This window comes from Anticarsia gemmatalis, chromosome 5 (assembly GCF_050436995.1).
Source record: "Anticarsia gemmatalis isolate Benzon Research Colony breed Stoneville strain chromosome 5, ilAntGemm2 primary, whole genome shotgun sequence".
Classification (NCBI taxonomy): domain Eukaryota; kingdom Metazoa; phylum Arthropoda; class Insecta; order Lepidoptera; family Erebidae; genus Anticarsia; species Anticarsia gemmatalis.
In genome coordinates, this window is record NC_134749.1 from 12,657,003 (window position 1) to 12,671,827 (window position 14,825).

At 34.2% G+C, this 14,825-nt stretch overlaps 1 protein-coding gene across 2 annotated transcripts in view; it reads right to left on the reverse strand.

The window, feature by feature from the left end:
* Positions 1–14,825, reverse strand: part of Ifrd1 (Interferon-related developmental regulator 1) — a 255,557-nt gene that overhangs the window by 59,662 nt on the left and 181,070 nt on the right. For both annotated transcript variants that reach the window (XM_076114838.1, XM_076114837.1), the window contains exon 3: positions 6,058–6,115. In XM_076114838.1, the coding sequence (XP_075970953.1) occupies positions 6,058–6,115 (58 nt within the window). The remainder of the gene's footprint in view (positions 1–6,057; positions 6,116–14,825) is intronic.

Below are 14,825 nucleotides of genomic sequence, written 5' to 3' on the forward strand. Positions count from 1 at the left end.
CCCTACAATAAACTGTGTCTACATATTATTAAACGGTCTAATCTGACAGTTTACTCCATTGACGGAGTTCGTGTATTACCGTACAGGGATGTACAGTTACGAGCACAATTATGTATATAATTTTACACTTTGGAACTTATTGACATGTGTGAATACAGATGTGTAATTTATATGATTCTAGCTGGTATTTTACTTATTTTATCTCTTTTTTTTGGCTATTTAGGGATTTATTTTTGACAACGAGCGAGCACAAGTTATGTTTATTATTTGGACTTATTGGCATGTGTGAATACAGATGCATAAATAATATGATTCTAGCTGGTATTTTACTTATTTTATCTCTTTTTTTAGCTATTCAGGGATTGATTTTTGACAAGTTAAATACTCTATTTTTACTCTGGGTTTTCCTCTATCTTAATGCTAAATATCATCAGAATTAGTTCAGAGGCCAGTCGTGAAAAAACATATTTTTAAAATATTAATTATATTAGAATAAAAACTTAAATGTGACGACTTAGTTTGTAACGTAATGTTTTAAAGTCAAAGTGATTTTTGAGTGTCAATGATAAAAATGTGAGATTGTAACATATTTCTGCTTATGATTGTACTCCGGGATTAGGGTTGTCTCACACGTTATTAATTTATTCACCTTGTCTTGTCCCTTTTGTCTTAGTAAATAATTTATACGCAGGGATCTCCTTAAGCTTGAGATTATTAGTTTATTAGGTGGGAACACCGCACTGAAATCCATTTTGGTTTACATGGTATAGAACTTACGGTCGATGTAAATACTTATAACTATAGTAAGTTATAAATCTATCTTTACTGCTCATATCTATAGTAAGTTATAAGCCACTTAATCGGCGTACAAAATCTCCCTAATGATATAGAGACTATCTCACTTCAATCTCGAAAAAGACACTAAAATGTTGTCAACTTTCACATTTAACATTTCTGTGATGAAAATTGGTAGGATTGACTTTCTTCTATACAAGATTTATATTTACATGTTACAACAAGTTTTTAAACTATTTATTGTGGGTCACACAATACTAACAATCCGATTTACCCCTCCAGTCCAGTAAAGCTTAAGGGTTCACTGAGAAGTCACTATATGGGCAATTTAACACCATTAGGCATCTCTGCGTTGTTTTTACGATATGGAAATTATATCGACATAAGTTTGTTTGCATGTATGCAATGAAACAAAAGTTTGTAGGATAGAAGTTAGTGGCATACTATGGTATCTGACGCCATAGAAAAGATTTTTCGTTCATATTTATGTGCATTAGTTAGTAATATTACTGCATTTCAATGACTATTTATAGGTTTATAATCGTATTCATTGGAAATTCCAATAGTATAGATCTTACGGTTATTGTAGCTTAGGTACGTTCAAAGCGGTCATAATTGTCGGTCGTCAGTGCAGCGGTATGCGACTGCGTTTCAATATGCAAATGAATTGAAGTCGTCTAAGGTGCATTCTATTCTAGATCGAGGTGTCATTTCGTCGTTTAAGTTTTAACGCCACGTAAGTAATTTTTTGGCAGTTTTGATGTCATTGGCTAGAGAATCGATACGAAATAGATTTTTTTTCTCTTCTGAAAAGTTGCTAAAAATGACTTACGCGGTGATAGAACTTTAACGACGATTTGTAAGCGTAAATTTGTCTATCTACATTAACTAGTATCTATTGGAGTACTTTAAGGAGGAAATATACATATACATATATAATATGCCCTTTTCTTGGATTTTTGTTTCTGGGTCTATATCTTTTTTTGATATAAGTTGTTAGGGTGCCATAGTTTGCTTAACTCATTTCAGTGGTTAAGAATTATGGTAACGTTTTAAAAGAGTTTCTTTCGATTTTTTTATTAGTATGTATTGTCATAGAAAGTTACGATCTTAATGTGGGAAAATACATAATGTATATTATTTTATCAAGCATATTTTTTGCAACATAATTACCAATATTTTAACAAAATCCAAAATACGAGCACATAAAATACAAATTAAACTGATAAATTACGACGAAATAATTGAAAATAAACAGTATTTAATGCTTGAAAATAATATTACTGAAACCATAACATAAATCAATTAAACAACAATTTTAACAGTAATGTAATGTAAAACAGAATCCACAAAAGAGTGTTGTTCCACCCGAACAATCCCGGAATGTGTCCCTCGACAATACCGGGATACACAAACGTCATATTATTTCAGTCTGGGACGTTGCGGTCCGTAAATGATTTGAGTAATGTCCCATCCCTAGAGGTCAGAGACAAATGAAATGAAATTTTAATAGTTTTTGCATTTGACGTGTTATTAATGGTGGGAGTTATTTATTTGAGGTTGAATTTGTAAGGTTAGTAATAATTTGTTATAATTTGATTGGCGATTAAGTTCTTCTGTCGATCCCATAGACAAATAATCTATACTAGTATTATAAAGCTGAAGAGTTTGTTTGTTTGTTTGTTTGTTTGAACGCGCTAATCTCAGGAACTACTGGTCCGATTTGAAAAATTCTTTCAGTGTTAGATAGCCCATTTATCGAGGAAGGTTATAGGCTATATATCATCACGCTACGACCCATAGGAGCAGAGTACCATTGAAAAATGTTACAAAAACGGGTAAAATATTGACCTATTCTCTCTTATGTGACGCAAGCGAAGTTGCGCGGGTCAGCTAGTAATATCTATTCCCACTAATAGCAAAACGTAGCAATAGTATTTGTACGCATTAATATTAAGTAGAATTGTAGCAAATATCAAGAGCTTGTAACTAGACATTACTAACATAATTACGAAGTAACCATAACATCTGAAAAAGCATGGTTTTTCTAGTCAGACATAAATTGGCAGTTTCATAAACAAAACAATTTACTGCTAGGCATTAAGCTGGCTAGAAATATATTAACGCTGGCTTAACTGTGAAAAATCTATAACATTAAAAAGTTATTTCGACTCCTTTGTCCAAAGGTAACCTCACTTCCAAGAAGTCATGTATTAACACTTGATATCAAAGAGAAACTCCTTGGTCCCTCAAAAGCGTACATAGCTCGTTACAAAGGACCGGAGAGATTCGTCCGGTGAGTGGACAATCGTTGAGGAAGCGTTCTCGAGTGGCGACCACCGACTGGAAAATTGATAGACAACCTCAAAGTAGAGGTACTGTGTCAATGTACTAGGTTTGAGAGTAAGGCAATTACGTTAGTTCCTTAGTGCTTTAGTTGAATGTATGTGGAGAATTAAATTGTATTTTTTTAAACCTATTATTGTTCCAATAAGAAATCGCAGCTAGGAGGAGTTAGGCCATAAGTTCACCATGCAGGGCAGGTTGGAGACCTTGTACGCCCTCAAGAAATGAGTTAAACAACTTTTAAAATAAACTACAAAAAATACCACCACAAAAAGGCATTATTGTAAAAAAAAAACAATAAAATGTATTACCTGTCGTTAAACGTTATCTCGATGAATAATATCGATGTTTTCACAGAACATGTAAAAATTTTCCCGGAATTAATACTTAACTATATTCGTTTAGTTTTTATCCAGTATCTGTAAAATAATTTTGAAAAGAAATAGCTCAATTTCTTTTGAAATACGTAAGTCGATTAATTTTAACGTAAAAGTTTAGAGCTACTCATTTGTACGGTTTCTTATAACGAGTTCAATCTTTTTATATTCCTCGAAAGTAAAAAAAAACCGCTTCAATATAAACTAAAGACAAACCAATTTCATGTAATGAAATGCAAACGCACAAACACATAAACTGTTTCTAGTTCCAAGTACCGAAACATAACAAATCTAACAATTATTTGTACTCGTGCCAAACAATCTACATGAGTTTGTGAAACAAACACACTCATAATAATGTTATTCAGATAGCGATGTTTTTCTGAAATTCTTAGTATCTATTTACTGACTCCTGGTTATATAGGTAGTAATGAAAGACCAATAAAGAAGACTGAATGACTTAAAGTGTATCACGCACTATTCAACTAAAGCCTGGTTTCCAAAGAGACATGATTGCGTCTATACAATCATTCCATATTAGCTTTAAGATTTTGTTGATAATATAGCCTAGCCTTCCTCGATAAATTGGCTATCTAACACTGAAAGATTTGTTAAATCGGACCAGTAGTTCCTAATTAGCGCGGTCAAACAAACAAACAAGCAAACTCTTTAGCTTTATAATATTAGTATAGATAAACTACTTTTGATTAAAGTGAGTTAATTGATTTTTGTTAAGTACATTTAAAGCTATATTCCTCATAAAAAAAGCCAGAGAAATCAATAATTACCACACAGTCTTTAGATTAGGCGAAAACTGATTAATATAACAGTGTTTGAATATCACTGGAAGGCTATTTTTGCCTATCACATCGTCGAATACTAAGCAACTTATTAAGAAAACAATTAAGAACAATTTTGATTAATTTCTCTTAAAGCCTGTATTTTAAAAAACGAATGAATCACATCGTCTATCTATAGAACAGTGCAAAACAACATCTATTCGACATTTTATTGTGTCTACGAAAAGATAGGGATCTTGAGTAAAAGTTGTGTGATCGTTGAAAGTTGTGAGCAATTCGTTAGCGTTATGATCAAGTTGTGATTAACTCCGGCGAATGAGCCCGGCTTATCGCTTTGTGAATAGTTCTCTGATAGTTCGCCTTCGAAGCGCTTGTGATGTATTGGAGTAAGGAGGGCCTTTGTTTTTGTATGGACATGTAATGCACATTAACATCATGGAACTTCTCTTTAACTTACATTTGATAGAATTGCCTATTAATAATTGACTGTTAAGTAACAAAAAATAACACTTTTTAAAACTTATTTTGAAGTTTATTTTTGTTTTGTAAGCAATTTTTAGTAGTTAAATCTGGTATGGCGGTAATATTTTGCTCAATTTTTACAACCTTGCAAACCACAAAACCTTAATGACTAGAGATCACAAAAATATCTCTTGAGAGAAAGATGTGTACGAGGGTACCTTTGTATCGTAATAGACTTAAGTATTTACAAGTATGCATCACATAACTACAATATTTATATTTCAACAAGTATTATTACAAAAGCCGGTACAAGTAAAAAGTGTATTCATGAATTGGCAGTACAAGAGTACAAGCCACGTTGGTTTGTTAACACGATCGACTCGTGTTCAAAATTCGGGGGAAGTTTGTAGCCGCCGCCGGCTATCGTTGGCTTCTTGCTTGTCTCACTGATAGCTGTGTAGTACTTTCATATTTACTTTGTTTTATAGCTATTTTATTGTATGACTAATTACAATATTTAAAAAAATATTGAGATTAAAAATACGGTTTGTTTTTTTTATGTGGATTAATCATTTTAGGCCAACTCTAGCTTGCTACTAAAATACACGTCTATGGTTGATGACTCGTCTTGACCATTTTGACTATGGTCTAAACTCAGTCCAAGGATGAAATCAGGCATATAATATTTCTTCAATGGGCCGACCCCACATTGCCAGAAGTTAGTAAACTAAATACATTACAATTTTAAGGAATATCAATATCATTCCTAAAAACCGAATAAGTTCGTTGCTTTCTTAATTTGTCGCAAATGAGCTTTGCAACTTAAAAATGCTTGCCAATCACGTTCATCTGAGACCAAACCGACATCTCCCCTATACATCTCGAAGACATCTTGCAATGCATACATACAATTGACTGAATTGCCGCGTATAGCCGCCGGCTACCGTCCACCCTTTATACACGCACCTCAAGGGCTACAACTTGAACAATTTGAACATCTTGTTACCACTGTGTACGTGTTTTATCATTCTTACTACTCTTTGCCTGTAGGCGGATTGAATTAAATTTGTATGTTTTTTTTGTTAAGTAAGTGCGGTTTCCTGTCGATTTGTCTGTTTTAAATATGTACCTACCATTTCAATATAGAATTATCTTACCTAAAGTTAAATTTATGTTGTAATATCTCGTAAGCATGCTAGTAAATATTTTCGATAAGACTAAGGATAAGAATAAGAGCTAAACTTAAAAAAAAATGTTATATTGAAATGTGCTCTTACCGGTTTTCGGGACAGGAGTGTTGAAGTATTCAATAGTTTCATGTGTAAGCTGCAAACCCTGTAAAGAAAAGGTAGTGTTACTTTTCAATAAACAGAACCTCAGTCGAAAACAATTTGAAAGCCTTGCCAGCTATTGTTTTCTCTCTCAGATCATAGTGTTACGTCAAAGCAGCAATGTACTGAACAGTGATCATCAATATGACGTACACTAGTTGTCAACTGAGATACGTGATAAGCCTACTGGAGAGTAGAGAGGATCATAAAGTGTGACCACCCTTATTCTAAAATGGAGAAATCAGACTATATGGTCACTTCATTAATTATTTATTAATCTAGTTGAATATTTTAATCTTGCTATAAGTAGATGAATCACTCACGCTCAAAATCTAAAATTCTAAAAAACTCTACACTCTAAAACCACACCAAACCCCATTTATACCGTACAACAATAAATCATCTCGCTCAATACGGTTGAAAACTAAAACAATTAAAGGCACAGACACCGCGGTAACGGGCTAACATTTCGAATCAAACTTACGTTATTATACTGCTATTGTTTTTATAACAAACCTCTCTCGCGGTACAGTTTAGATTGATTTTGTTGAATGAGATTTGATGGAATGTATTTTAGTGTTTTGTAATGCTGAGTATAATGGAAGATAATTTTTGTTCCTTTTTCTATTATTTATACACCATAATTTTGTAAAGACGAAAGATTTGGTAAGTTTGTTTTGTTACTGTTTTATGCAAAAACTATTACTTAAAAGGATTTTCATGAAATTTGGTACACATATAGCCTTAATTAACACATAGAATATTTATTGCCTAGGTTTCCAATAACCTAAAAGTCGACTTTCGCGCTGAATATTAGTCTTGTAATGCAGGGATTTTGAAACACAACCGATGCGAAATACAGGAAATGTACCACCGCTTTTGGCGTTAGATTTTTTTTTTTTAAAGGCTTTAACGCCGATGGCAGGGCTTTCTCGTTCCTAGAATGATGGCCAAAGTCATAAAGCGGCCTAGGTGTCTGGTAGTCTTTTAGAGAAGGCCTGGTTCAAAGTATCAAACACTAGACACTACTTGTCAGTAACAATTGTCGGAAATCGTGCTACAGGTAAAGTAACGATGATCGCTTATCTTACTACCTAAACGATTACGCAAGCCTCTATGACATAACGATCTCAAATACCGTCAATATCATAATATCTTTGATTCATTTAACCCCATAACTTGGCTATAAATACACCACGCCCACGAGACCACCGTGCCCGTCGCGTGATGATCATCAGCGCGATAAACTGTCGATCGTCTTACTTAATTGGACCCCGGTACGTTGTCAACTCATTGTTCCACGATTTTTATCTATCGTTAATTTATCGCTCGGTTCTTGCTTGTTAGTGTTAGAAGGGTTTGTTGTTGAAATTGTTGTGATATTGTATCTATTGTTTTTGAAAGTATACTACTATGGCTTGTTTGAAAATGCTGGTGTTATTTCCCTCTGAAGTGTTGAGAGTGAAACAATAGATACAGACGGTTATACTTACATCGTGCATAACTCAGATATTAAGTAGCCATAAAATCGTATAAAAAGGTCAACGTCGCATAAAAAGATACGCAGTCTAAGAATGCAATTCTCAATGTACAATTACCTAAAATATTGCTTAAATTGTTTAATACTTTTCAGTGTAAAACAAACGATAATCGTTTTTAATGCATCTAAACAAAAAACTTTTAATTAATCTTTAAAAAGTATACACAACGAGTGTAATAGAACTTACACATACAATACAATTTCCAAAGACAACACGATACGTCATTGGCGTACGATAAAGACGTCCGTCACGGCGCAGTGACGTGCCGTCATTAGTCACCGTGCTTCCTTCGCAAGTAATCATTCAACCGTGACCCCCAGAGGGATCTTATAAAGGTCATCCGTATCTCGTGTTGTTTTTTCAGTCTAATAGATTTTCGCGATAGGTATTAATGGAGCGGTTTTGATGAAGAAAAATGATGTAATAATGTATGTAAAATAAGAAAATGTGGTAAACTAGCTTAGGCCACAACTTGTTCTCCGAGAAAAGGTTTTCGACGGTGAAATATCATGTGTTAATCTAGCTTGTGTTATCAACTGCAATATGATAAACACTTGTTTAGTAAGGAAAATTATAACTCATCACCGAAATTACGAAAATACAAAAAAAGTAGTTTTAAGTTTTGTCTTACTTATTCTTGCACTAAGAATAACTATTGTATTGTAGGAACTTTACAAACACTCTTAATATGGATTGAAAGTACAAAAATACCTGATGCAAATAAATATATTTTTTTTGTTTCGTGCTAGAATCAAACCAGTAATCTTTTTGGTCAGCGGAATCTTAACCACTGCGCTACGGAGTTCTGCAAGTTATGTTTAAGTGTAATTTATTGTAATTGCAGAACGATTACTACAAAGTAAGCCCTAATAGACCGGAATATAAGCTAGAAAATGCTAGAAATATAGATGAAAGTTTGCAACAAGTGCAAGAAAGTGTTGTATTAAGTAGTGCCCAGTTCTAGTACTGAGTTGCATACGAAACTAACTAGCCAGTGACTGGCAAACTTTGTTCTGACTTGAAGGATATTTTTTTCAAAGTTATTATAATATATGTGTTGTATCTCTTGATGAAAGATAGTGTTTACGCGAGACTGCCGATATAGAAGAGGCAAATTCGATTTACAAGAAATAAATGTAGTATTTTTGGAATGTGTTCAGTGATAGACTAGGCTAATAAGACTCGATCATTTACTCGGTATAAGCGAAAAGATAATTAATTAAGAAATAAATTTTGTGGTGATATTTATAGTTCTGAACAATCTATCCACACTTTTAATGATATTGTGTTAAGAAGAAAACGATTATTAAATAACCAAACAACTGTGCAAATAATGATACAATTTCTTTCTTAAATGTTGGGTACACCTGCATACAAAATGGTAGCAACAATGTTTGGAGTTCGTAATTATATTTTGGGCGGTGTTCGCCAGTTTCCTTACAAATAGAGGTGTTTAATAAAGTCTTAAGAGAGTGCAGGTTTATTACCCCTCCCCCGGCTGTACCCGGCTGTGCACGAATGAACGAGCTCCACTAATGGAGAAACTGTTTAGTACCCATGCTTATTATTGTGTGCCTTTTGTTTATAAGGAAAAAAACTTTGGAGGGTCTTTTTAATCTCCCGGCTTTGTATTACATACTTTGTGATTAAAGTTCTGGTATAATTTTCAGTTTTTAACAGTAGACAATAAATTACTAACAGACTAGAATATAACTCCATCTTCACACTTACGACACACTGCAATTCAAATTATAATTTTATCAAAAATCTTTGCGCTAAAAACATCATTCAAATGCTTAAGTGTTTGCGCTAAACCAAATTACATGACACTCTCGTACGACCTAGTATTTGTATTTCTTTTCTTAAAAAATACGCTCTATACCCAAAATAAGGAAAATTAACAGCTCCACAGCTTCTAATCACCATATCCTAGACTACTTTTTCAGTCTAGTCAAGTATATACTATGGGGAGTGTTTGAGCATCAGTAGAGAGCGCAGTCGACAACAGACGTGGATGGAGCGCGGGTATTAGTCTAATGTTAGCACTCTCGCCCAAGTGCCGCGACACCGGCGAGTTCACGGGCTCTAGAGATGGGAACAATCGAAATAATTGTTCGGGAAACAAGTTTTACTTCCTATCTTAAGTTATACAGTTTTGTTTATTTACTAATACTTTTTTTTCCAGTCACCGATGAGTGTTCCAGATTGAGTGGATATTTTTAAATATGAGCAAGGATGTGTTGCACAGGAATCTAAGAATCATTTCCTAGAATCCTTTACTACACATCCTTGCTGATATCATACGTGATACATAACCATGAAAAAGTGCATAAAAGGTTATATATAACACAATGCCCACAAATCAATAGATTACATCAGAAACGACATTCGAATATCAAAACGTTTGACAATCGAATGTGAAAGTCACCACCCTGTAATGGTGTTTTATTTTTATTTTCTGTGTGCAATTAATTATTATAGGTATAACTTTACAAAGTACGAGAGGTATTGTTATTCGAACCTTATTCCTGTCCCCTCCCTAGAGCAGCAGTGTCCGAGACATCGACTGGCGATTATGAGCGCTTTACTCTACACACACGGCTCGACGATTTATAACGTTTAATGACGTCATCAGTTACGTCACAACGGTTTATAATTAGTGCCAGTTGCGGCTAGTTGAAGGTTGATAAATTGACTTTACGAGTTTAGGGGTTAGGTGTCTGCGGTGTGGGTTTGAAAGCTGTTATTTGTGGCTCTCAGTTTATTGAATGTTGGAACTATAGTTTATGTTTGAGGTTAGGTACAGAACATAATGTAATAACGATGTCGGTAAATATATTTAGTTGAAATATAAGAATTATAATTATCGAATTCATGAATTTGACAATATTATTTAAGCCTTAGAAGTAGATGTGATTGCAATTCACCATATTATCATCATTCATGTTTGTAAAAACCTTACGCATCTTAATTATAAACCTCCTAACGACTAATACCGGTGAAATAGAGTTCAAAAATAGTTCGCATGCCATAGGAAAGAAACCCGTCTTCAATAAAATATTGTGCCACTTCTTTTAAAAGAAAAGTAACTATTTAGATAAATATATCGTGCAACGACAAAGTAAAAAACTAGTGTGACTACTTTACAGCAAACAATTTACAAGACCTTAATCTATTATACCTGCTTAATGAGAGTATTACAACTACACTTAAGCGAGCTACATGCAAAAACTCATTCCATACAATATGTAACTAATGCCATCAATTTTCACGACCGACTTACTTCACAAGGAAAATATAACTTTATGTTTTAAGTATAAGGTGGAATTTCGCGTGTCAGGTAGTCTAAGAAAGAGGTATTGATAGGAAAATATGGGTGTTTCGCGTGTAGCGTGGGCAGGTGCGAAGTGAGATAGGGCCAGGAAATGAGCCGGAGGTGTGATGACGGTACCGAGCACTGAAGATACTGACAAACGTGGGTAGTCCCGCTGTATGTGTGCGTGGAAGATTTTCTTTATGCCCGTGTGGGCTGCGAATTGTGTCAGCGGTTGTATCCTAGTGTTATTGTGAGGTAAGGTTTATGTCATCGCTGTCTTATGTAATCTGATTTAGGTTTATGATTTTTTTACGGATTCAATTTGAGTCCTTTATAGCCTTACCTCTTTTCGGTAGTTGATGTGACGTTTGATTCTGTGGGTTAGATTTAATTTTCAGGTCTGGAAATTCTTAGTCAGTGTTTAGTTATAAGTCTAATTCACAACAGCTGTTCAAGAATACATAAAAGTGGAACACCAAGTGTATAGTTTGGTAAATATAAAGTGGTTAGTTTTATGATCTACATAATATTACTAGGCGGAATATGCCAGAACGCTCTATCAATATATATTTTATTTCCATAGAATATACACGACTTAAACTTCCGTATGGTACATAGTAACATAAGTACTTCGACTAAACCATATACCGCTGACAAGACAATGGGCCGCGATCCGCTTAAGTGATCAAATCAGCTTTAAATATCGCTGAGCAATCACGGGCTTAGCCGGATCTCGGCCGGTCGAAATAAAACGCACGCTGCCACCCCTAATATGAATTGCTTTTACGTTATTCTTTTAGGCCTGTTTTGTATGATACTTATGTTGGGATTTGATAAGTTCTTTTGTAAGAACAGAATTGTTTGTATAATTTCACGGCTGGTATTCTCGAAGATAGGTAGGTAAGTCTAATGTTATACATACGTACATGTCGGAGATTCCGTAGGTTCCATGGTGATACGAATGAAATATCTTCAGTCCAAATCAAGTCATTTATTAATTACTGAATCTACCACTAGCTCGGAAAGGGGTAGAGCCTTATGAGAAGAGCTAGCGAGAAACTCACGGCCACTCCTTTTAATAACTTAATTAAATCTATCTTTTACGTGACAGCACTCTCTCTCGTGTCGGGTCTAGGTGGAAGTGAACGACATATCGGTTCCCGTCGATGGACGCCACCGCCAAAACCAATTACAACTTCTTATATGACAAATAATTAAATAACAGTTATATAATTCAAAATAGATAGCTTAATATTCAACTATAATATTTCTATGAATTTAACATAGCTTAAAGTTATTTAAATCAGACAAATAACATTAATTCAATCAATATAAAATCAACTTTATTCTTACATCATCCGTCCAAGATGGCGCCACTGGCGGCGAATAAAGGAAATGAAGTATTGCTAAATACTTATAGTATTTAGCAATATGATTTAGAATGGTAACATAAATTAGTCATAATTCTAGTTGTAATTATTAAAGATTATTTAACTTCATATTAACAATGTAATATCAAGTGTCTCCAAAACATTACAATATTCAATACAATATCTATTAACTGTCGTAGTTTGATAATTAACTCTCATATTTATAATTAACAATTACATATCAGTCTTATGTATTTTACATACGATATTTATTATTATATTATCAATTGGAATACCAATATAAAATCAATTAAAATGAGTAGTTCACAATGACTGCCGACAGATGGCACTAACGCGCCCATATACACATATATACCCTTTTTTTTGATTGATCGATTTTGATTAGATTTGATTTTTTTTTATTTGATCGACAGCTTTAACATGCTTTCCAAAGGACTAAGGTCAGCAACCTCAACTTTTTACGTCCGGGCGATAACAAAATCATGCAAATTGCGAACAGTCTCCTTTCTTCAAAGTCAGTTAAAAACTCAAAAATAACATTTTGGCCCGAACCGGGATTGAATCGTAGACTTAAAAGTACACTACCTAAGTTCTACAGAGGCTTTTAAGACCATGTGATGAGCAAAAGCCGTAAATCATTCAACTGTCAGCAAGCTACGCTACAAACATGTATCATTATAAGCACTAACTTCGTAAGATTTCCTCACAAATACCAGTTCCTTGGCGACATTCACGAACAATGGGTAACGGTGAAGTAAAGTGAACATATGGTGTTAGAAGTAACGCCATAATACGGTATAGTACCGGTAAGTGACAAAGATTGTTGTTGTAAGAGCATTTTTTTATTTATTTTGAACAGAGAGAAGGTATATAATTCATCTCTGGAACACCCTAGACTTTAACAACGATTTAACGGAAGAAAATGAAATTTCCAAAAGGTACAATTTATTTTACGTGCGATTTCCTGTATTTCGTATTGAAATGCTCGGTTATCGACAGGTAATAATTATTATTATATTACTTTGTTCTGTGTCGTTATTAAATTTTCGACACCCACTGCAATTTGCAATAACAATTGCAGCGTTAGCATATTTTTTATTTTTCAAAATTATTTCAAGCCTATAGTGGTACCTTCAATAACCCGTGTAGTGGCCTATGTACATACTTTCTGCTGTAAACTGCCAAATTGTAGCGGATACAAAAATCTTTAATAAACATTTCACAACGTTTTAAAATAAATACCCTTAAAGCTTAAAACTCTGCCAAAATATTCGTATCGTATCACTAAAAGAAAAACAGGCAGCAGTTATTTTTAATTTTCACTTTATATCCGCTCGGAAAATCTCATAACCGGCTGGCTAAAGCTTAAATACAATATTTTCTCTTTGGAGTGAGGGAGTTGTCAAGCACCGAGCATCATGTTCCATTTAGCCTAGTAAGCGGGTATTTATGCTAATAATTCGCATAGCCTCCGCCGCAGGGAACAATTGTGTCAATTTATGACCTCCCGAATTCAGCGGGGTTACACTGATTTAACATAGACGTTGCGAACTCCTCGAGGGACGAACGCTGCAGGTAAATGGCTTAAAACGTTATTGTGACTATCGATCCAGTTTTCCTGCTTAGATTTTCTAAGTAGACGCTTTTTGGGGGATTTGGAAGGTAATGGAAACTCTGATTTCGTGATTCGGTTGATGAAATGACTTTTTCCTTTGTGGGGTTACGAATTTCACAAATATTAGATGGGAAAGGTTAAGAGAGGTATTTGTTTCGATACAAAATATAAAATCATTTTAGTTTATTCCTATAAAAAGGAAAGGAAAGTTGGAACATATTTTATTAGAAAATTATAAAATAGTATCTCGAATTTTAGAAATTTACTGCGTTTCGACGGTTCACGGAATGGAATGTCGACTTATAAGTCTGTAGTAAAACAAACAGTAACCAAGAAATTGTCCACAATCCTCAACAGAATCCCATTAAAAATCACAACAGTTCCACTTGAAATACGTGACGTTTTTACAGAGGATCCCATTCAGTAGACAGTCAACCATCTAACTTTTTGTACCGTCTACATGGAAATGGAAATTGGTGTGAATTGTTTCCCGTTTCGTACAGCGCCACACTCTATCGTTTATTGGCCATCAATTCTTCCCCTAATTGGTTCGCTTCGAAAGTAGCTTCGAGGATTTAGAGTGCACTGGATAAGGTGTTTTTAAATTTCGTATGGTTTAGTCGATCTAGTGTCGAAACTGTTCACGATGGTTGTAAAAAAAAATGACACCAGGTAATTTTTTCGTACAAGTGGTTCATATCCGACCCATTACACTACTGACATAAGATTGAGCCTATCTAGAAGGATTGATTTGAAATATAAATACTTAATGAGAAAAGACTCTGGACAAAATCATACATACAATCAAAGTATTGTTGAATGTTCACGAGATAGATTGCAACAAAGTAGAG